The sequence below is a fragment of the Lepidochelys olivacea genome (genome assembly GCF_965140295.1).
Source record: "Lepidochelys olivacea isolate rLepOli2 genome assembly, chromosome: 16".
NCBI classification, from domain to species: Eukaryota; Metazoa; Chordata; order Testudines; family Cheloniidae; genus Lepidochelys; species Lepidochelys olivacea.
The window spans coordinates 23,840,498-23,863,074 of NC_140426.1; the positions used below are offsets into that span (position 1 = coordinate 23,840,498).

General features: G+C 40.0%; 1 protein-coding gene across 4 annotated transcripts in view; it reads right to left on the bottom strand.

The window, feature by feature from the left end:
• Positions 1-22,577, bottom strand: part of TTLL11 (tubulin tyrosine ligase like 11) — a 114,255-nt gene that overhangs the window by 58,640 nt on the left and 33,038 nt on the right. For all 4 annotated transcript variants that reach the window (XM_084650251.1, XM_084650252.1, XM_084650250.1 and 1 more), the window contains 3 exons: positions 19,078-19,653; positions 16,932-17,027; positions 16,290-16,408 (listed from right to left, as the gene is read on the bottom strand). In XM_084650251.1, the coding sequence (XP_084506377.1) occupies positions 16,290-16,408; positions 16,932-17,027; positions 19,078-19,653 (791 nt within the window). The remainder of the gene's footprint in view (positions 1-16,289; positions 16,409-16,931; positions 17,028-19,077; positions 19,654-22,577) is intronic.

The window sequence follows — 22,577 nt, forward strand, 5'->3', positions numbered from 1 at the left end:
TGACTGACCAGTTTACACTGTATGGAAACATGTTTAATTTTGAACAGGTTACATTCTCTAGTTCATTTTCAAAAGCAGAAACTTTTAATATGAGAATGAAAAGTAAAAAGAAAGGAAAACAGATGCCAATAAAAATTTAATTAAATTAGCTGTTTCTCAAGACATTATGATTCAACTCTAATTGGACAAGCAGGTCTCCTTTCCCAATCTGATAACATAAAAACAGACTGAGGTTAACACTAGAACTAAGGGCACTGCAGCATACCAATTACTGCAAACGTATGGTACATTTTTGGGCCAATTAATTGCACTGTGCTGAAAACGAAACCTTTTAAAATTCTGCAACTCTCATCAATTCTTGTCTATTAACATTTTTAAATGAACTGGGCCTGTCATTTGTCTTGCTTGCTTGGTATGTTCTAAGCGCTTCCAGCTGTCCCTCAACATGGGGTCATTTCAGAGATTCAAAATAAAACTGAATTCACTCTCTGTCTATATACAGGAGTTAATGTAGTGACTTTAAAAATCATAAATAAATGTTCAGAACATTGCATATGAATACCCACAAAACCTTGAAGAAAAGTGGATTGTTGATAGCAGAAGTCTTATGCAGTGGTGAGAATTAAGACAGTCACAATCCTAAATGACAGGTTTCAGAGTAGCAGCCGTGTTGGTCTGTATTCGCAAAAAAAGAAAAGGAGGACTTGTGGCACCTTAGAGACTAACCAATTTATTTGAGCATAAGCTTTCGTGAGCTACATCCGATGAAGTGAACTGTAGCTCACGAAAGCTTATGCTCAAATAAATTTGTTAGTCTCTAAGGTGCCACAAGTACTCCTTTTCTTAATCCTAAATGAATCTGTTGTCGAGCTTGCAGCAATTTAGTGCAATATTTATGTGAGTCTGAGTGACAATTCATTAGACCTCTGACTTCCTAAAGAAAGAACAGTCAAAATGAGAATGAAATTGTGAAAACAACCTCATTGCACTTTGTGTGGATAACTCTGAGGAGACACCCTCTGTTTTATTGTAATGTCAAGATGAAAATGTGCTCAAAATGGTGCTTAAGGTACCGATTTAAGGTGTTGTTAAAAAAAAATGTAAAGATTACAGGAACTGTGGGCAGTAACTAGAGAGCACAAACGGAGTGGATATAAGGTGCAAATAATCAGTAACTACTGATCTGAGTTACTACGAAGAATTCTTTCCTGGGTGGCTGGCAAGTCTTGCCCACATGCTCAGGGTTTAGCTGATTGCCATATTTGGGGTCGGGAAGGAATTTTCCTCCAGGGCAGATTGGCAGAAACCCTGGGGGTTTTTTGCCTTCCTCTGTAGCGTGGGGCATGGGTCACTTGCTGGAGGATTCTCTGCACTTTGAAGTCTTTAAACCACGATTTGAGGACTTCAGTAGCACAGACATAGGTGAGAGGTTTGTTACAGGAGTGGGTGGGTGAGATTCCATGGCCTGCATTGTGCAGGATGTCGGACTAGACGATCATCATGGTCCCTTCTGACCTTAAAGTCTAGGAGTCTATGATTCTAAGATGGCAAAATGAAAGTATGCCTGGGAAGGGTTAGTAGATATCGTTGAGGACAAGAGAAGAGTGCACAGTCTCACCTTACACTTTCCTTTTTGAAAATTTGTAAGTTTTACTGCAAAATTACTAACAGTGCAAAGTTATTAATAATTATTAATTCCTATCTACATTACAGTAGCACCTAAACTGAGACTGGGCCCCATTCTGCTAGGCACAGTATACAGCGAGTGAGAGGCAATCCCTACCCTGAAAAACTTACACTCTAACCAGACAAGAGAAAGAGTGGAAAGCACTATTATCCCCACCACTTCAATGTAGAACTGAGGCACAGAGAAATTAAATGATTTGGCCAACATCACACAAGAAGCCTGTGAGAGAGATGGAAATTTAATTTGCATCTCCTGAGTTCAGTCCAATGTCTTAATCACAAAAGCAATCTTCCTCTTTTAAAAATACCTATGATGGTTTGATAGAGGAAAGTATTTATGTGGATTATTGAATATATCAATGCTAGGGATATAATTTTATTTATTTCTGAAGACTTAAATCTATTACTGTCCAGATGTAGCTAACTGAACTGCAAATTTTTGTCCATTAAAACATGACAGATTAAATGTGAGTTAAATCCATCTCTCTATTAGCAGATCTCTTCTTCTCCACATTACATTTAGTTCCAGGGCATGTACAAATTATTTGCTGTACTTTTTAATTGAAGATTGCAGTGCTTGTTGTAGTAACCTTCTCCCATCAAGTGGCTTTCCAAGCCATTGTCAAACAACCCCCTACCACCATGCAGTGGCGGATTCAAGATTTTGCCACCCCTAAGCCCTGAAATAATTGCCACCCCCCAGCTCAGCTCCACTCCTCCTCCTCCCCTGAGCACACCGCCGGGTCCTGCTTCTCCCCGCTCCCTGCCAGTGCTTGTGTGCGAAACAGCTTTGCGAAGGATGGGAAAGAGGGGGGAACTTGGCGCGCTCAAGAGAGGAGGCAGGGCCTGGGTGGGGATTTGGGGAAGGGGACCAATAGAGGCAGGGAAGGGGCAGGGAATGGGTGGAGTTGGGGTGGGGGCATAGGGCACAAACCGGCGATGGGGGAAGCAGCCTCTGGCTGCTATTATAAATTTGCTGCCCCTGCAAATTTGCCGGCCTAGGCATTAATATACCGCTGCCACCATGCCCACCACCAGCATCATCTGCTCCTCCTCCATTTCACAAATTCTTAAACTTGGAGATGATCGTTATAAGGGAACTATTTTAAGTCTGTAATTAATCAATGGAAGCCCAGACAAAAAACTCTTGAGACTGAAGGACGAATAAGAATGGAGAAGCAATTCTGGAGAAAGATGGTACCTAGGCATCTACTAGATTTGCTTCGCACACTTTTAAACACAGTAATTCAGGCTAGTACTGCTCAAGCATTAATTGATATAAGTTTTAAGTTACCCATCACCCTAGTCTCTGTACAGTACAGAAAGACAAGGTTAACAGATTTCACCGATTTGCTTCAAGACACTTGAGACAAAGGGTCACTTGTGAATGTTCCTCTCCATATGGCTAACTCAGAAGCTGACTGAATGAGTAAAGGAAACAGAGAAGGAATGATACTGAATTTGGCAGATTGACTGATGAAGGAAAAACACAAACCATGTAGGGAGGAAAAAGGGTCTGCTCAGTGTACTCAAGAAACTGTATGCCAGAGAGCTCCTGAACAGAAAACTGGGTCACATTTAGAAAAACAGTAAGATGTTAACATTAAAGGGCTTAGAGAGTCCAATGTCAAAAGAGCAATGTGGATGCGCTTTGTCCACTTTAAAGCAGAAATATGACTTGGAATGGAGAACTGGAGGGTAGAAAATTCCTTGAGAAGCACTTGAGTAGCTAGAAACTTGACCAGATTTCTAAAGAAGAACAAGAGAACAAAGATTTCTGTAAAAAACAACGAGAAGTCCGGTGGTACCTTAAAGACTAGCAAATTTATTTGGGCATAAGCGTCCGTGGGTAAAAAACCCACTTCTTCAGATGCATGGAGTGATGTATATAAAAGCCAGGGCCAGTGTTAAGAGGTAGCAAGCAGGGCAATTGCCCAGGGCCCCATGCAATGTTCCCTCTAATTTTTGACAGGCTGTGTGCGCAAAAAATTTCTTCTGTGCAAATTTTTGTGCTTCTGTGCAAATTTTTATGTGCACGGTGTTTCGCCGTGTGCGTGGGGTTTAGGATCTGTGTGTGCACACAGCTTAGAGGGAACAGTGGCCCCATGTCACAGGGGGCATCATGAAGCTAAGTTGCTAAACTGCATGAAGCTAAACTGCTTCAGCCCCAGGTCGGGGGGGCTCAGGGCCCCATGCTGCAGCCTCTTGCAGTGGGATTTCAGCTTTCTGCCCTGGGCCCCAACAAGTCTATCACTGGTCCTGCTTGGTGGACCCCCTGAAACCTGCTTGCGTCCCCCTCAGGGGGCCCCAGACCCCTGGTTGAGAACCACTGTGCTAAAGGTTCTAAACAGAATATAGACATGATGACTCTTTAATTGCTTCCAGTACCATAGCTAAGAATATGAATTCTGAAAGTAGAAAAGGGGACTCTAACATCAGCAACAAAAATGCCAAGATTATACGAGTGGTAAAAGAAGAACGGAAGAATGCATGATAATGTGGTAAATGGATAGTAACAATAAGAAAAAGGAAGTAGCAGCTAAGTATGTATGGCTGCAGAGTGAGCACAGTGCAAAGCACTGATTGCACAAGGACATGAAGCAATGCACTTATCTATCAGGAATTGTCTTGATGAGCTACAAAACCACCCTTGAGGAAACTTACATGTAGTGGAATGTGAAAGAGCATGCTCCTGTGTAGTTCTATAACTCCTGGCCTTCATGGACGCAGAAGAAACAAAGGATGAAAATTCAGCGGTCTGTTGTAGTGAAGCAGACTGGGTATCGAGCAGCCCAGTATTCAATGGCCATCAACTCAGAGTAGTACAGAATTTTGTAACAGGGCACTTACACTAAGTATTAGGTGAAGAGATGAGTCCTGTTTGAGAAAGAGCAACATGGAAAACCAAACTGAGATGGACTGAATCTTAGGGTGGAGGGCATCAGAATGCAGCATATGGAAGTAAGGTCTTTTTTGATCTATAACATAGTTCTACTGCAGCAGTGCTTGTCTAATGCAGCAACAAGCCAGGACAGGATATAACATAATGGGTGTAGGGATCATTTCTGTGACCTTCAGTGATGAAGTCTCATCCACTTAACTATTAGGAGCTAGTGCAAATCTATGACATCAAAAGGCACAGCTGCTCAGAATGTAGCTTCAGACAATCAATCCAAATCTCTTGATAGATCAATGCAACTACTGTATAGCTCTTCCTTTATTAAGCTGGGTGCATGCCGGTAACTTGCTTGAAACTATTTGTCTCTGATAATGGGCCCAAAAAATGTACAATTTATGCCAGAAAAGCTTTTTTGTGTAGGGCATGCAAACTCAGCCCTTTTTCCAGTTAATGAAGAAGCAAAAAAATTGAACAGAAATGTGCCAACATTGGTTTAATTTTGTATCATGCTACACTGTAAATAGGCCAATTAATAGTAGCAAAATAATAATACACCTTTTACAATTTTCATTTCTTTAACTCAGCAACACACCAGAATTAATGCCATTACTTTATCTGTCAAAAACTGATGTTCAAATATTATAATTAAAGATAAATCAAACTATGGTATAGATGTAAGCTAACCTAGAGTTTAATTTTGAGAACTCTTATAAACATATCAGGAAGTCTTAAACTTTCCCCTTAAATTATACTGAATCTTTAAATATTTGCCAATTAGCATAATAAGCTCCCATAAGATGGATCCTAACATCAGGACTTCTACTTTTTGAACACTAGGTTAATTCACCACTGTGTTGCTCCAGTTCTAATGGAATCACACCAGCCCAGAAATGAAACAACACAGTGGTGAGTCAGGCCCGTTATTTTTTAATGTATGCCTTTACTTCCCTATTTAACAATGATCCAAAACATTAAATTTGTATTACCTCTATTTTTAATTCCAGCATAACACTAGGGTCTAACAGGAGGTACTAGCACACCATGGTTTCACACTACACGCTCAAGGGGATTTTCGTTTTAAATGATCTCAGCTGTATACAGTGACTGCTAATTTTCTCTCTCTTATTTCATTCCATTGTGTTCACAGCATGGTTTTCATATCCTGGCCAGCTCCCTAACTGTAAAATCCATTTATACTGGCAGGGTTATTTTCTTTGGAGATGAGGTAGAGTATTCCTTGAAGGGAAAAAAACTAATTATTAACAGGGGTTAAAAAAAACAGCTTAGGCAGCAGTAAAGAGTAGCTCGTTGGCTTTATGGAACCTGTAGTAGATGAATTCAGTCTTCAACAAACAGTGCTGTAAGTAGCAATAGAGAGAATGCCTTTAAATAGTGGGTTTGACTGAGTGACCCTGCAAGCCAAGTATACAAAACCACAAACCAGATCTGTGCCACAAATTTTGGTTTAGATAAGATTTTGCTACACCAGCCCCGTTGTAGACTGATTCACTAGCTACTATTGTAATGGTTCTAGAACAGTGGTTCCCAAACTAGTTCCGCCGTTTGTGCAGGGAAAGCCCCTGGCGGGCCGGGCCGCTTTGTTTACCTGCCGCGTCCGCAGGTTCAGCTGATCGTGGCTCCCAGTGGCCGCGGTTCGCTGCTCCAGGCCAATGGGAGCTGCTGGAAGCAGCACAGGCTGAGGGACATACTGGCCGCCGCTTCCAGCGGCTCCCATTGGCCCAGAGCAGCGAACCACAGCCACTGGGAGCCGCGATGGGCCGAACCTGCGGATGTGGCAGGTAAACAAACCAGCCCAGCCCGCCACGGGCTTTCCCTGCACAAGCGGTGGAACAAGTTTGGGAATCACTGTTCTAGAAGATGTGGTCTACTAGAGGGTGATGACAGAGGAACATGTCAAGAGCACAAATGAAAAATTGGAGGTTGAAGATAAAAGGAGCAGATTGGGGTTCTAGAGCACCCATGTAAAGTTAAAGCCAGATGTGGCCTGAGAGAACCATGCTCTGAACATCAGACTGGTGCACTTGGTCCATGGCCTCTCTGTGGAAAAATAACTTAGGATTCAAATGAAAACGAAAATTAAGCAATGTGCACTTGTCTAAAGTTATACTGTCTTAAACAAGTACAGCTGTTCTTATAGCTTGACAGCAGCGCATTTGTTTGTGCATGCTGGAGGCCTGTGTTGTATTCCCACTAATGACCTCTCCCCATAAATTAATTTATTGAGTGTGCATCTTGTGATGTCTGTACAGAGATTTGTGACAGCTTCCAGTTGTGTAGATGTAAAAACAGTTACATTTCAGAAAGTTGGCTGCTGTGATAACAGCACAGGGTTTACATTAATTCAGTTTCCACTTTCCTTCCTGACTGGTAGATTGTCCTCTGATGCTAGCAGTCCGATGGGCGACTACAGAAGATGCTAGCAGTCCGATGGGTGACTACAGAAACGGAGCAGTATTCATTGGAATGGACAAAACGCATCCTTTGGTGACAAAAGCCAACATGTTTAAATGAATCTTTAAAAATGAAAAATGAGGTGAGTTCAGCAGTGAGAGGAGTAAGTGTACAAGCATTTCACCTCTGAAGGCTGTAGCTTAAATTAGGAATAAATGAGAATGGGCTGTGGGTCTCTGCTTAGTCCCCTTTTATGAACATCACAAAATCACTGCATAATCCAACTTCCTCTGCACAGGAGAAACCTAGGACTAGAAGAGGAAGTGCTGCGTGTCAGGGTTCAAGGCACTCTGAGAGTTGGGGGGAATCACAGGAACTGCAGTAGGTCAGGCTTTGTGTGCACTGGAACTACAGGAGAGGGAAAACTGCCAGCTCAGATTCAGCTGCACTAGTAGTGGTGTTGATTGGGAAAGTTTAAGATCCTACCCCCACCTTCCCCACACACACACACACACACACGCCCCCCCCTCCAGGCAGTGTTACTCCTTTATTGTTGTGAGCACCAGACTCCAAAATAAAATATATGGAAAGGAAGGCACTGGCAATCGTAAAGATAAAATCACTGCAGACAATCATACAGTTACCTGCATAAGCAGACACTAATGGTTCTAGAGGATACTAAAATAAACAAATTTACAACTGAATTGCAGAACAAATAAGGTCACAGAGTTTCTCATCAGTGAGAGGTGTAAAACCAGTATTCTATCATCCACCTTCTCGACACATTTTGCATTGAGACTCTTAAACCTGCCAGGGTCACAATACCCTTGTCACAGGCCCCATGATTGAAACATGATTGTGCCAGAGCTGGTGCTCCCAGCAGAGCCTATTAAAGGGGTGGACCTGCACCTGGGCTATAAAGGGTCAGAGGAGAGGGAGTTCAGTGACAGCAAGGCTAGAAGGGGAACTGCAGAGTGAAGCTGCAGAGAGAGAGGGCCTCCTGCAATACTCCTTGAAGAAGGCAAAGAAGGCGGGCCCAACCTAGCATCTTCTCCAGCTGCTCAGGCAGCCGGAAGGGACAGTACCTCAGGGAGGAGAGGCTGTGCCTGCCTTAAGGCTGAGCGGAAGGTTGCTTTGTGGTTGCTTTTTGGAAATTTGTGTTAATAAAGAAACCAGACCTCAAGAATGGTTGTGATTGAATAATCAAAACTGTGTGGAGTTTTGTTTAAGGATCCTGGAAGAAGGGGAAAAAAGAAGCAAGGTATCCCTGACCAGGAGGGGGCATCGGGTGGTAGCCACCCTTTTATAATCATAATCTCAGAAATATGTACAATGAGATAAATCAGTAGTCAATGGCGCGAATGATTGATTTTATTTTCATAAATATAAAATACACCATTACATATTCCATATTTCTGTATTCTCTTTAAACAGAACTTGGGAGCATTGGGGAAGGGAAGATTGGGAAACTGACTAAAAAGCACCTGGAAAATAAACTAAACGCAGCAGTCTAGGTGATCCACTCCTTTTTTAAAATGTAAATGCAAATACCAGAGGCCTATTTAATTCTCAGATCTAGGTATTAGCAGTAATAGTAAGAAATGGGACCAAGTAGTAGGAAGGTTCACAGCCGTCTTATAATGGTTTACAGCTCAGCTGGCAGAATTAGACCTGCCAATCACTGGCAGAGAGTGGGAGCAAGAACATAAGAACGCCATACTGGGTCAGACCAAAGGTCCGTCTAGCCCAGTATCCTGTCTTCCAACAGTGGCCAATGCCTGGCCCCCAGAGGGAATGAACAGAAAAAGTAATCATCAAGTAATCCATCCTCTGTCGCCCATTCCCAGCTTCTAGCGAACAGACGCTAGGGACACCATCCCTGCCCATCCTGGCTAATAGCCATTCCTCCATGAACTTATCTAGTTCTTTTTTGAACCCTGTTATAGTCTTGGCCTTCACAAAATCCTCTGGCAAGGAGTTCCACAGGTTGACTGTGCGTTGTGTGAAAAAAATATTTCCTTTTGTTTATTTTAAACCTGCAGCCTATTAATTTCATTTGATGACCCCTAGTTCTTGTGTTATGAGAGGGAGTAAATAACACTTCCTTATTTACTTTCTCCACACCAGTCATGATTTTCTAGACCAAGAATATAAAGAATATTTCATTCTTTCATATCATCACTGCAGAATATCACGTTCTCCCCAACCCAGAGCCCACTATTTTTGCCCCATATCAGCAGAAGTTGCCAGAGTGAGGCAGATGTGTGACCTTTCCACTGGAAAAAAACCAAACAATTACTTGTTTTCTTATTCTTCTGTGCAGGAGTCTCTGCAAGTCCTTAACTGAAGTTTCCTTCCTAGCTACACACAGTTAAAATAAACCCTGATACAAATTAGAATTATAGTTGGTCTCTCAGAACAGTGTGGTATCAACTAATACTTGCACACTGATCTTGTAAAAATTTATGGACTTTCCTGAGCAGAAGAATAGTTAATCTCATCTGTCACTTGCGAGAGCCACGTAGCGAAAGAGTGGGAACTGAGCATATAGCACCAAGTATCTTCCAAGAAAGTAAATCAACCACAATAACACAAATAAATTACAAGACTGAACTCAAAACTGAATAACCCGGGAGTTGTCTGTTCTGACAATGAGCACTTAAGAAGCAATACAGATGGACAGTACAACAGCAAGATCACACCAGGTAATGAACAACTGTTTTTGCAAACATGATGAACTGATTATTTTTGTAAAAGCCATAGATTAAAATGTTTCTTTTCTGTTATCATCATTAAGGACTTCAGTCCAGAATAAAAGGCGTATATTACTTGTGGATTTGCACCTCCATCTTTTTTATTAGGTGAGAAGCAGGTATTATTCCATGACCAACTGATATCTTTAATAATAATAAATATGAAATAATTGTGAAAATGCACTGCTAAAAACCCATGCCCTGTTACATTTTGCATGTTTTCTATGTCAGAAGTACAGAATGCTTAGTATCTCTCTTGAGCCATGTAGGAAATATTCAGCTTATTCTAAGATAAACATGTAAATCCAAATGATCATAATGGGACCCATAATAAGCACTGAGATTTAAACAATAACTATAACAATGGGTTACTATAACTGCAACTCTTTTCTGAAAAACAATTCTCCTATTTTCTCCAGGCTAATTAGCATTAAAAAGCCAAGACTCCAACATTTCCTTTCGGCACAACAGGGAAGCAAATCATCAGTGCCGGAAGGAAGAAGCTAAGATAATATGAATGATTTTCAAAAGATATTTAGAGCATACACACTCTAAATGATATACATGACTACCAATTAAACACCAGTCAAACTATCTGCATCTAACATCCAATTGCGAATATGTAGAGTGTGCTATCCACACTTAAGTTTAAGTCTGCTAAAGGAATACACTCTCCTCCTTAAATCCAGAGCTTTCTGAAGAGGAATAAATTGCTTACAGGTAAGAAATGGCTATTAACCATTTTAATTTAAATCCTTTATTATTGCTACTACAAACACTTAAAATTAGGTACCAAAAAAGAAAAAGTTTTGTGAAACCTTCTGAAACAGATTTTCAATTGGAGACACAATCTGAACAATGATTTGCTTCAGTGATTATCTTAATTAAACTGCTGTTTACATGAGCAAAGTTGATTTATTTCAGTATTGCTTAGCATCATTACACCATCCATTTAATTGTGCAAATTTCCTTTAGATCAAATCACCCACTCCACCTCAAAAAGTTATGAAATGCATGTGAACCACAAAGAGCAAACTTGGAGCAAATGTAACTTAGGAAACATTGTAATATAGTAGGATGTGTTTTACATCACAAGATATAAAAGACTAATACTACATCACAAGACTATCGGTCTAGCTCAGCATTTCCCAAACTGTGTTCTGCGGAACACTGGTATTCCGCACAATGTGAATAGGTGTTCCGTGAAAGAATCGTAATTTAAAAAAAGGGTCTTGAACTTGATTTTTGTACTACTTTATACACACTTTCCAGTTAGAAATTGTTAGTTCAAGTTATTTTAAATTTGTATTTTTGCTTTATATTTTATTTTATAAAACATATTTGAGCATAAGTAACAATTTTCTATTTGAAAAACCAAACGACTACAAAATAATATTATAAGTGTTCTGTAAATATATACCAGGTGTTCCGTGGCCAAAAAAGTTTGGGAAACGCTGATCTAGATGATTTCAGAGTAGCAGCCGTGTTAGTCTGTATCCGCAAAAAGAACAGGAGGACTTGTGGCTCCTTAGAGACTAACAAATTTATTAGAGCATAAGCTTTCATGGGCTACAGCCCACTTCATCAGATGCATAGAATGGAACATATAGTAAAAAGATATATATATATATACACATACAGAGAAGTTGGAAGTTTCCATACAAACTGTAAGAGAGGCTAATTAGTTAAGATGATCTATTATCAGCAGGAGAAAAAAACTTTTATAGTGATAATTAAGATGGTTCATTAGACAGTTGACAAGAAGGTGTGAGGATACTTAACTTAGGGAAATAGATTCAATACGTGTAATGACCCAGCCACTCCCAGTCTCTATTCAAACCCAAGTTAATGGTATCTAGTTTGCATATTAATTCAAACTCAGCAGTTTCTCGTTGGAGTCTCATTGAATACCTCTGTATGCTAACCATGACCACCAAGAAGGACATACGTCTTTTTATTTTACATTCAATTCCGCATTAATCTTGACAAGAAAATACGCTCATGATCTGATAGTAGAATACTGGCTATTAATGGTGCTGAGATGAAGATTTTCAGCAGATCTTAAGTTTGGGAACAAAATAACTACAGTTGCTGATTAATAAATGAAACCTGGAAAACACATTACTTTATAGCGTAGTTCTGAAATCAGAAGTGCATAGAGGTTCAAATCAGAAATTAGGAGGACAGTGCATTTATTGGCCATTCATTCAGTAAATATTCATACTGCAAGAAAACAGACAAGTTTTCAATGATGTTATTCAACAGATTTGTCGAGAGTTCCAAATACAGGCTCTCCAAGGAACAAACTTTGCCCCCAAGTTATTGGGTTTAATGCCAAAATTACTGGGTAAGATTCTGTGGCTGATGTTCTGCAGCAGATCAGACTAGATGATCATAATGGTCCATTCAAGCCTTAATATCTATTAAAACAATACTACAGCACAAAATGAAACTCACTGAATAGTGGATTCGTTAATGTTTTATTTACTTCCTTTTACTGATTGTGAGTGAACCTCCAGTTCTGAATTAAGAATGCCTAACGAAAGGAGAATTAGGGCTGGAGATGAAAGCTACGGCAAGAAGAAAACCTAAATTTTGGCTCATGGGAATTTATTTGATAATGTCTAAAAAAGAGGATTTTTCTGTAGTCTTTAACAATGCATTTTTTTCAGTTGGACCCATTTTTTAAAATGAGGAGAGCAAAAAGGAAACGAGCAATGAAAACATGTATTTAGTTAGCTGCCTTTTTGCTTTAGTTCTCATAAGAGCTATCCTAGGCTCTTGTAGGTAAACTACTGAGCAAAAAACTGCATATGCTGGCTAGAGTTATAGGGTATGTTGAAGGAAACTTCCCAGATGAACCTCATGGAGTTGGCTCTGAATTCTCCGCTGCGGGATACGGAGGGATTTTGTCTCCAGGCAAGAGGCATAGAGTCCCAAACCGGAAGAGATTGGGGATTCAAAGGAGATAGGAAGTTCCAATCTTGTAGATTCTGCACCCTCAGAATAGTGTACCTCTCTTGCCCAAATAGATCTCTCTCAGGAAATTTTGCTATGATTGGTTCCTCTGCAGGCAACTGGCCCTTAACAAAGAATACAGACACAAGGAGGAAGTTAATGCAGCAAAACAGAGCATTAACTTGTACAAGGTTATCTGCCAGTGCTAGACAGGAACATACTGCAGACAGTGGGAATCTCATGCCTCCTTTCCAGCTCAGGACATACTTCAAAAATACTCAGCCCATCAACATTGTTTTGATAAGAAAGAAGGGCTTCCATGGGCTTGGGGGAAGAAAGGGAGAATGCCATGTTGGTTCTGCTTTTCCCTTCCACTCTGTTTTGCGTCTGTGTACCTCACATCATTGGGCAGCACAGGACCACTCTCAATACTACACTAAAAGAACTCTATTTCTCTATTATTCAGTGTGCTACAGAGCTCCCGATCATGCAAACAAACACTTATGCATACACTTAATTGTAAGTACGAGTGGTCCCATTGAAATCAATTGGGCTACTTTGAGACATAAAAATTATGCAGATGTACAAGTATTTGCAGGGTCAGGGCAAACACTGTAAAGGGCTATAATGCTAATCAAATGCCAAATTCAGTACACATAGCAAATATAGTCCACAGATGCATTTAGTGGTCCTCATTGAGCTGATCTGTATCACTGTAAATTTTCAATGACTTCTTATTGGCATTGCCAAAATAATTATTGGCTCTTAGTGGACCTGAAGGCTCTGACTGTTGCTGGAGATAATCAGATGTACAGCATAATAAATGCACTGCTTTGATTTTGCTTAACTCGCACTTTCAATGTAATATATCACTTCACAGGGGAAAAAAAATCAAAGCTCCATAAAGAGTAAAAACTAAAGAAAAAATTAAACTACAGAATATATATGACCTATTAATTTTGCCTGATAATGAAGTATTTTTGGATGATTTCTAAAACTCACTTTCATTTTGATGCTTCATTTATTTTAATCTAGGAGATAATTAGAGGGAAATCAAATCCATCCCCAAAGCAGAATAGTCACCTGTCTAAGATGACATTCATTTGCAGCTTGCGATTTTTTTCTAAATTTTTTCCCATGTGTTCAAACTGAGTGTTACATACACTGCCAAATTTTATTTAAATCAATGTCCATTAACAACTTATCACTAAAAATAAACTGGAGGATGATTGATGCATGGTTGGTTTTCAAAACATGACTTCTTTATGTTATTTTACTGGTCTTAATGGGCCTGATTCAGTTCTAACCATGCAACCAATAAGAACTGGAATAACAATAATATTGCAATCGATACATATAATATTTTGCTTAGTCCTCTGTGTCTTTAGCTGGTTATTTAGCTATAATCTTTAAGCTGGACCCTTACAAAGAAGGAATTTGTGTGGAAAGGGGAAACAGGCACATTTTAGCACTCACTGAAATCCAGCTGAAATGGGTGAGAGAGGAGAGTCACAAAATGAAAACGCTATAAAACATTTTCTAAGAAAACAACCCAGAGGTATTTGGTGCTTGAGTCCTATCACGCTAAAGTTCTGCACTTTATTGTTACACTAGTATAATTGTTGGTAAAGGGTATCAGAATCATATAATATTGTTACACTAGTATAAAATTGGTAAAGGGTATCAGAATCAAGCCCTTGACCTTTGTATATAGTGAAGTTTGCACTATGGCCCACAGCCCCCACCAGAATCTACATCCAGTCAACCACCTTAAAGTCCCCTGAATGTTTTGAGTACAATTCTGCTCCACCTTTGATTGACTACCCATTCCCCACTAGGCAACTGACTATTTTCCGGACATACTAGCACATGACTCCAAAAGCTTTTGTAGACTTTAAACAAAATTAACCCTTGTTGCACATTTTCAGTGACAGTCAACCCTTGAGTGAATCCTCCTGGAAGAGGCACTCTGGCAGGAGCATGCCTTCGTCAGTACAAGAGACGGTATTTACAAAGAGGAGGGATAAATCGTATCTTGATGCAAGGAGAGCTGTTGCACCTGAATTGCTATCCATTCAGACAAAAATATAACACATACTAAGAACTCAGCTCAGACATGGCAAAGACCTCCCTGAGAAGCACTGAACAAGACTGTCTTGTGCTGATGATACCAAGATACCCAGTAACAAGATCATCTGTAACCAGATTATCTTGAGAAAAGCTATGTCACTGATGAATTCACGCTGTGATGAGACAGTGGTTTATCTCATCACAGGATAATCCTATTATAAATTATTTTGCAGTGAAAATGTGCCATAAAAGATGCTCAATGGGTGAGTATTCCAAGCACATACTGGAGTGCTTCACTAACTTCCTTATTTGTAACCATATGCTGCACCTTGCATCCCATACTTAAATATAGTTAATGAATGCATGGGATAATGGCTGAATAAATATAAAGGAGGCATAGCTTAATTACAGGAATAGAAAATAAGATCCACTTTGCAGATCTCAGTGTTGAAGTACTCTTACTAAGGGTTAAAATTAAATATAGTTAAGATCAGAGAAAGATTGCTAGGTAATCAGTCAGCATATATACTGGCTGCTACAACAAATAAATGTAAAAAACACTACATTTGAAAAAAAATAGCTGATTTTGTCAAAAATCATGCCTTGATTGCATGCTCCTTAGCAAGCAGAAGATAAAACTTTCCAACTGTATATGAACCCCTCCCCCCACACATATACACAATTCTACTTTTCCTGCTCTTTCTTTCAGCACAAGGATAGCAAAATTGTCCTTGAACTCATCATAGAATATGAATAACCAATTTAAGCTTTCTGCTAAGTGACAAGAGGAGAAAGGTAGACATTTTAGAGTAGAGACAGACCAATAGGCAAAGGTTCCTTAGTGAAACACCATTTTCCCCTTTCTTGGCTCCAAGAGATTGCTTAAAAACAAGGTGTTTCATTAAAACAGAAAGCATTTCTGCTTTCTCTTCTTAATCTTGTCCCACCACTGCCACTTCTGTGCAGGCTGTTTTACTGTTCCTCCAATGTAAGTCTCATTCCCAGATCAGCTCCAACTTTAAAATACAGTAGTAAGTATTACTAGTTACTGACTGACTATTGTGCTTTAGAATGATTATGTTTATTGTCACAGAATAAGGAAACAATTTTTACATGCAATTTCTACCTATTTCAGCTCAGATGGGGAAAAGTCATTCCTCAACAGAGCATTGTGTGACTTTCAAAGCAAATGTATATACAAATCTGCATTTCCTGACTTTGTGAGTCAAAAATGATGCTTGGGAACCAAAATTTATGGATTAGTAGATCACTGGCACTAATGATGGATCAATTTATTAGAATAAAAGTGCTCAAAAACTACTAGGATGAGTATGCAATAAGGAGCTATGCACAGGTAGTTAGATCTGATCTCACTAGATCACACTATAGTTCTTTAGAAAAGCATGAACAACTCTGAAAGCAAGGTTTTAAAACCCAAAAGCTTTTGAGCATTACTTTTAGGATTATTGGTAGGCACTACTGACAAACAGAAGTCAAGTCAGTAAACTTACTGATTATCTTTTCTCTTCTTTTTGTGCGGGTCCATTAGGCGAAGGGTATCTCTGATGACAGCTACTTTTATTTCTTCATCAACGGGGCTCGGGACATTTTCAAACACTCCTGGAGAAAGCTTTAATTTGCAAAGGATACAATTGTTCAGTGTAGAACTGCTGCTATTTATTACGTAGCTGCTCAAGTCTTATTCATATCCCTTAGATCATAAATATACAATGACAGAGCATAGAAGTCTTCAGTAAAGAATAAAAATTATCTGTTAACATATACAAAATGACACTATGGAAATTTTAGTCAAGTCACCTAAATACATTGAAAAAAAGATCATTGCCGTCAATGTTACCATTTATATACACAAACATGAAAAATGGTTAATATTCACCCAAATATAATTAACTCAACTGCCAGGATGTGGAATAAGTACATTTCTGACAAAGATGATGGAGAGCTTTCAAAATTCCAATAAGTCATGTTTCAAGAGTATCAGATTAGCAATGATTGCAAAGCCAAATATTACAAAAAGCCTTACAGGTTTCATATTAGCCAACAGCTTCCATCTTTCAAAAACACAAAAAGACCAAAAAAACCAACCCCCAAACAATTACATTCTAATATCATGTCAGGCTGGAAGGTCTTACCTCTTGCTCATGTTCTATTCTCATGCTGGGGTTTGCATTTACTTCAAGTAACACAGGCTTCAAATTTTTCATTAGGAGAATGTCAAATCCTAAAATCTGTGCATAACGCAACACAACATTACTTTTACTCGCTGTGATTTCTTTTAGAGAATTGCACATAACATTATGTAGTCAAGTTATCCATCTAACTAAAGAAACTTCTCTCCCATCCATGGAGCTGGAGAGCTCAACATGATTATCTAAATTCTTTGTTTTCCCCCCATCATTGGGGAAGCACTTACCCAGAGTAGGGACACGCAGAATCCCATTCCCACAGAACATTTTATTAATGATCTTTTTAAACCCCTTCCTTCATGAACAGGCTGTTATGACATCATGCTGTAATAAGAAGTGGAATGATGGGACTGGCTAAGGAATTTGAGTGGGATTCAGGAGATCTGGGTTAAGTTCTTAGTTCTGCCACAGCCATCCTGCATGGCTTTAGGCAAATCACTTAAGTTCTTCATGTCTCACTTCCCCACCTATACAACAAAGCTAATATTTCCCTTCTCCTGCACTTTATCTGTCTTGTCTGTTTAGACTGTAAACTCTTTGGGACAGGGACTGTCTCTTCCTATGTGTTTGTATGGCATTTAGTGCAATGGGGACTTAAGTTGTACCAGGATTTCCTTGGTGTGGTCATCTTTCCTTGCTGAGCCCTCTGAGTCTTCTCTGTAGCACACCAAAACACAGTGTCTGCTCAGCCTTTGCAAAAGTCCTGCTGAAGACACTACCTGCTTGCCTTCAGCCTGTTAATGCAATTGTGAGATTTGTTCCGATCTTGTTTAAAGAAAAGTGACCATCCTTGCCTCCAATTTCTCCAATTCATTCCAGTATCTTAGCTCTACACTCAACCTGCCATTCCTTAGACAAAAAACCAAAGTCTGATTTCACAAAAGCTCTTTTACTGTGACAGTTTTTTCCTCAGATAATCTGGTGGTTTGTACAGCACACCGCAACATGGACTTCTCCCTTCCTGAGGCTGCTAGCACACTATAGAGACCATTAAGGTAGGTGAAAACCTGCCACTCTCCTGCAGAGGAAACAAATTTACTGTGGACTCATCTAGTTGTTCTGTGTGACCAGAATACAGATTTGCCAATACCTACAGGCTCTTTGTTGTGGGGAGGGAAATAAAAAATGTCTGAAGTGTAGTTATCAGTAGAGCATTTTATTGTGGAATTAGACACTAATTGGTAAATTGCTGCTTCAGAGGTCATCTCCACTTTAATGATAGAGTTTGTTAATATAATCATAGCCTGTCATGGTTTTCTGGTGAGACCTGCCCAAATTACAGTTCTGCAAAGGTCATTTGTGATGCTGGACATTTCAAGACTCATCTTTCTTCCAGTCCTCTCTTACAAAAAGAAGCCAGCAAAAATCCTACATGGATGGAGGAAATTTTTCCTGGTTTAGCGAGTTGGTTCATAGAACACATAAACCATTTAAACTGACTGGGCCAGTTAGAAATCACAATGTGACAGACCACCTAACTTATCAAAGTGGCAATAATCTGAACTGGTCTTTTATGTGGAGAATACAGATGGCCATCCAGATGTCAACATTTGGAAGGCAGAGGTAAAAGGGAATGAGAGGGAGGGTAGGGGATTTGGAAATGTGCTAAGTGCTCAGCATTTCCCTTATGTACTGCCAGTGGTGACCTTCCTCATGCTGTTCATACTACATTCATCACTATCTGAGCATCTATGATTATTATGATTTGGAGTTTTCAACATTGCCATCTGGAAGCTTCAAAGAGGAGTGTTTGAATGTGACTGAAACCCCACAGAAACGATGAGGGTGTTTTTAAGGGCGGTGGGAAGGTGGCTTCAGGGACACTGATGAGGGTCTGCAAGCCAAAAAATGTGGTGAAGAGAATATAAATTGTGAACTTGCACAGGACATTGCCCAATTTTCAACTACTATCCCCACTAGTGATCAACAAACAGAATTCGAGAGAAAACTTGTAGAAAAAGAATTAAACATACAAGCTTAATCTATGCATAAAAAAATACCATCCCTCCAATATTGTTACAGGAATGGCTATAGCAATGATGAGGTTATATTACATGGGAGTGCACCCCTTACATAAAAATTCCTCACCTACCTGGAAGCAAGTTGGCCCAGGCTTTCCAGCTGGTATATCAGATTGGTAATAAACTTTCAGCTCTGGAGTCAGTGCAAGAACAGTCTTAATCACCAATGAAATTATATCCGACCACAGTTTCTTGATGTCAACCCCTTTGGAAGACAGTCTGTAGAGGACGCTTGAAAAAGTCCTTTTGCTGCCGGTGTTTACATTGTCCGAATGGATGAAGTTCCCGCTGTGAATATTCAGTGAATAGTTGGTTAAGTGCATAAATACCTGGTGCAAGTTTTTCAGGGTGGGTTCTCGATAGGGCTCTGTACAAAATCTAGAGAGTCCATCTTTAGCTATATAAATCTCTAATGGTTCTAAAGATTTCAGTAAGACATATAGACGAATATCAAATTTCAGTTTGTCAATCAGCAGCGGTTTGCTGATATATTCCTGGACTACAACTGGCCGGCTCTGTAGGTTTCCTGCCAGTCTAATGTCGCTGGGGTCTTTAATGAGGTAGATTCCATCCCCTTGACACCCGCCATCAGGTTTCACAATGAAAGTGGGCTTCCAGGGTGGATCGCTCTCTTTCATCATGCGAACCTAGAAGGAAAGAAGGATGATTAGATCAAAGAAGGACATGAATACAAGGAAAACACCTTGCTTATTTCTGAAGGAAAAGCTTTAATGCTACAACAACAGGTGAAAGGAAATTCCATGTATAGGTAAAATACACAGCATTACAGAAGTAAACATCATCCAAGTAAGAGTGGAAAATACACAGTGGTGTTGACAAGAACACAAAAATCAGCTCAAAAAAAGTGGGAGAGGAGTTACCAATGAGAAGGAGTTGCAGTTTATATAGCATCCCAACCTGTAAATGGTCCCAGGAACCTCCTTTTAATGTAGTGTGAAAATATACAGCCTGAAACATTTCTTGTTCTTGATGTCCTCAGCCAGTGAGGATGCAGAACGACTCACTAACGTAAATGGAGTTGTGAGACTAAGCCTTCTGAACACTTTCTTAACAAAAATCATGAAACCTGGAAAAAAGCAGCCTTATTTTTTCAAGTTTAAATTTAGGCAAACACCACCGAGGAGGGGGAAGATAGAGCAGTAACTTGACATGACCCTGTTATTCATTTGTGATTAATGCTCTCTAAAATGGTTTGAAATAATAGCCTAAACCTTAAAGGATGGCGGCCCTGTCCTGAAGACACTGCATCTACCACTATCCAGCTATGACAAAATAGCTGCCTGCATCTTCCCAACAGTAAATCTTCCAATCTGAAGTTCACTTTTCACTATGTCCCAGTCACAACGGTATGGAATAAACTAAGGGCTTGTCTATATGGGGAAAGAGCTTGAAGTAGCTGGTGCATACTAGCTTCCCCGCACTAACTCCTGATGTGAACACTCTTACTCTGCATCAAGACTGCCTTTGTGCAGCCTAGCTTAAACTGCACAAAGGGAATAGCTAATGCACTTGAAATTCACATCCTAGCTTACTCCACATGTAGACAAGCCCTTAGAAGATGCTCTTTACACCAGTTAACCAAATCCAGACCTTAACATCAACATGAATAGCACAAATGTTTGTGGTGCCTTTTACTTAATGAAGCTTTTGCAAACTAAGGTTTTATTCAAGAGACATGCACTTGAAGTTTCTGCCACGTACTTGCACCCTCACGGTAAGGCTATGTCTACACTTATGGTGGTGTGTAGAGTACAGCCACTACACATGTAGCTACTGCCACAGGGACAGGCTCCAGCTGCCGGAGCCTTTCACTGGGGGGTGAGGAAAGGTTCCAGCAGGGAGAAGGCAGTGGGGAAAGGACCATCATCAAGGAGCTCCCAGAGCCTTTAATTGCAGCGAGGAAAGGCTCTGGCAGCAGGACACTACAATGTTAAAACAGCTGTGTAGATGTGGGAGGCATAGCTTGGCCATGCAGAGAACTGTGTAGAGTATATATCTTGGGGGTTCAGGCATGTAGGAACTCGACTCTATTTGCCTAAGCTGGCCTTACTGTCTGCACCGTTATTTAACCCCACACTAGCTGGGCATGCTGGGTCTGTACTCTACACAGCACCATAAGTGTAGATGCACCTTTGTGAGCACGTAAAAAGGGAATGAACAATGAAAGAACATTCAGTGCCGTAAGAAAGGCTAACTCCAATTATCTTCCCTTGTAAGCATTACAAGGAAGTCCACTCATTTCCACCAGTCTAAGACGTTTTCTTAAAGCAACATTTCCAGGCTAACTGGGGGGACAAACAGATCTCTGAATTTTTCTCCAATTTCAACTTCCAGTCAAAAGTATCTAGTTGTCATGGGTGCAAAGAAAACCTTCAAAACATGAAACAAGTGGAAGAGATGCAGAAACAGTAGCCTGATTTTGCAGAGAGAGTGAAACAAAAGTTCTGAGGTGTAAATTGCCCCATTCATTTCCAGAGACACTAACTCATACCTTAGTTCAGGTCTTTAATAACATGGCAGGGTTGCAGGCATGTGCAATTGGTTTTGTTTTCCTGAAACGCAAATTCCTCAAGTGTGGGAAATTCAACTTTAAGAGGTAAATATTGAAAATTATACTCAGTTTTAAACTGAAATGGATATAGATCAAGAAACAGGGATAGTTCAGACTGGCTGGCAAGGATGTAAATTGGCTCAGGAGGGACCCATCTCACTAGACACAGATCACTGTGTTAGTGTGAGGTTTATTGTGGATGCTCCAGGGTCATGCAGAGTGGAATACACACATCTACATCAGTAGGCCTCTCCCTATCTCTCTCTTTCTTCTTCATGAATTACAGGACCCCTACCCAAGCAACCCAAATATACATCAGGTCAGGTCCTATTTCCCTATCCTCCCTTCCTCCTCTAGTCCTGCAGGACTAAATCTCTTCTGTTGTTTGACATGCAGTTTATGGCAAATCCATGGGATTACTGCACACAAACTCTTGGGCCTTGAAATCAGCACCCCCTCCAGACATACACACCCCGTTAGATGTGTGGCAAGCACAACTCTGATGGAACCAGATCTGTCAAGAAATGAGAAATGTTCATTTTCCATCAATGTGTAGTTTTCATCAAAGAGATAGGTTGCGTTAGTGAAGCTAGGGCATACTAACAATACAATGTATCACAACAAAAATATTTTTCCCCATTGAATAGCATATTCTACATATGCCTCTAGTGGCCACTGCTCTTCAGTTTGTAACTGAATATTTCCTGTAAATTACACCAATGCCATATTCAGGCCTGGAGCTCAACTACTAATTTTCTGATCAAAAGGAGCAAAAATTTCTGTCCACCATGATCACAGCAACTTCTAGAAGTGGTTTTACGTCACATTAGAGAAATCTGTTCCTAGTGGATTACAATTTGTCTACACACACAGTGTGAAATAAGCAAGTGAGAAAAGTTAGCCAAGAGAGTTTGATGGTATTGAATATTGTAGCTAAACCTTTGGTTGAATCTGAAATGCATGACACGCCTAGTCTTGTATCCTTTCCAATTTAGCACA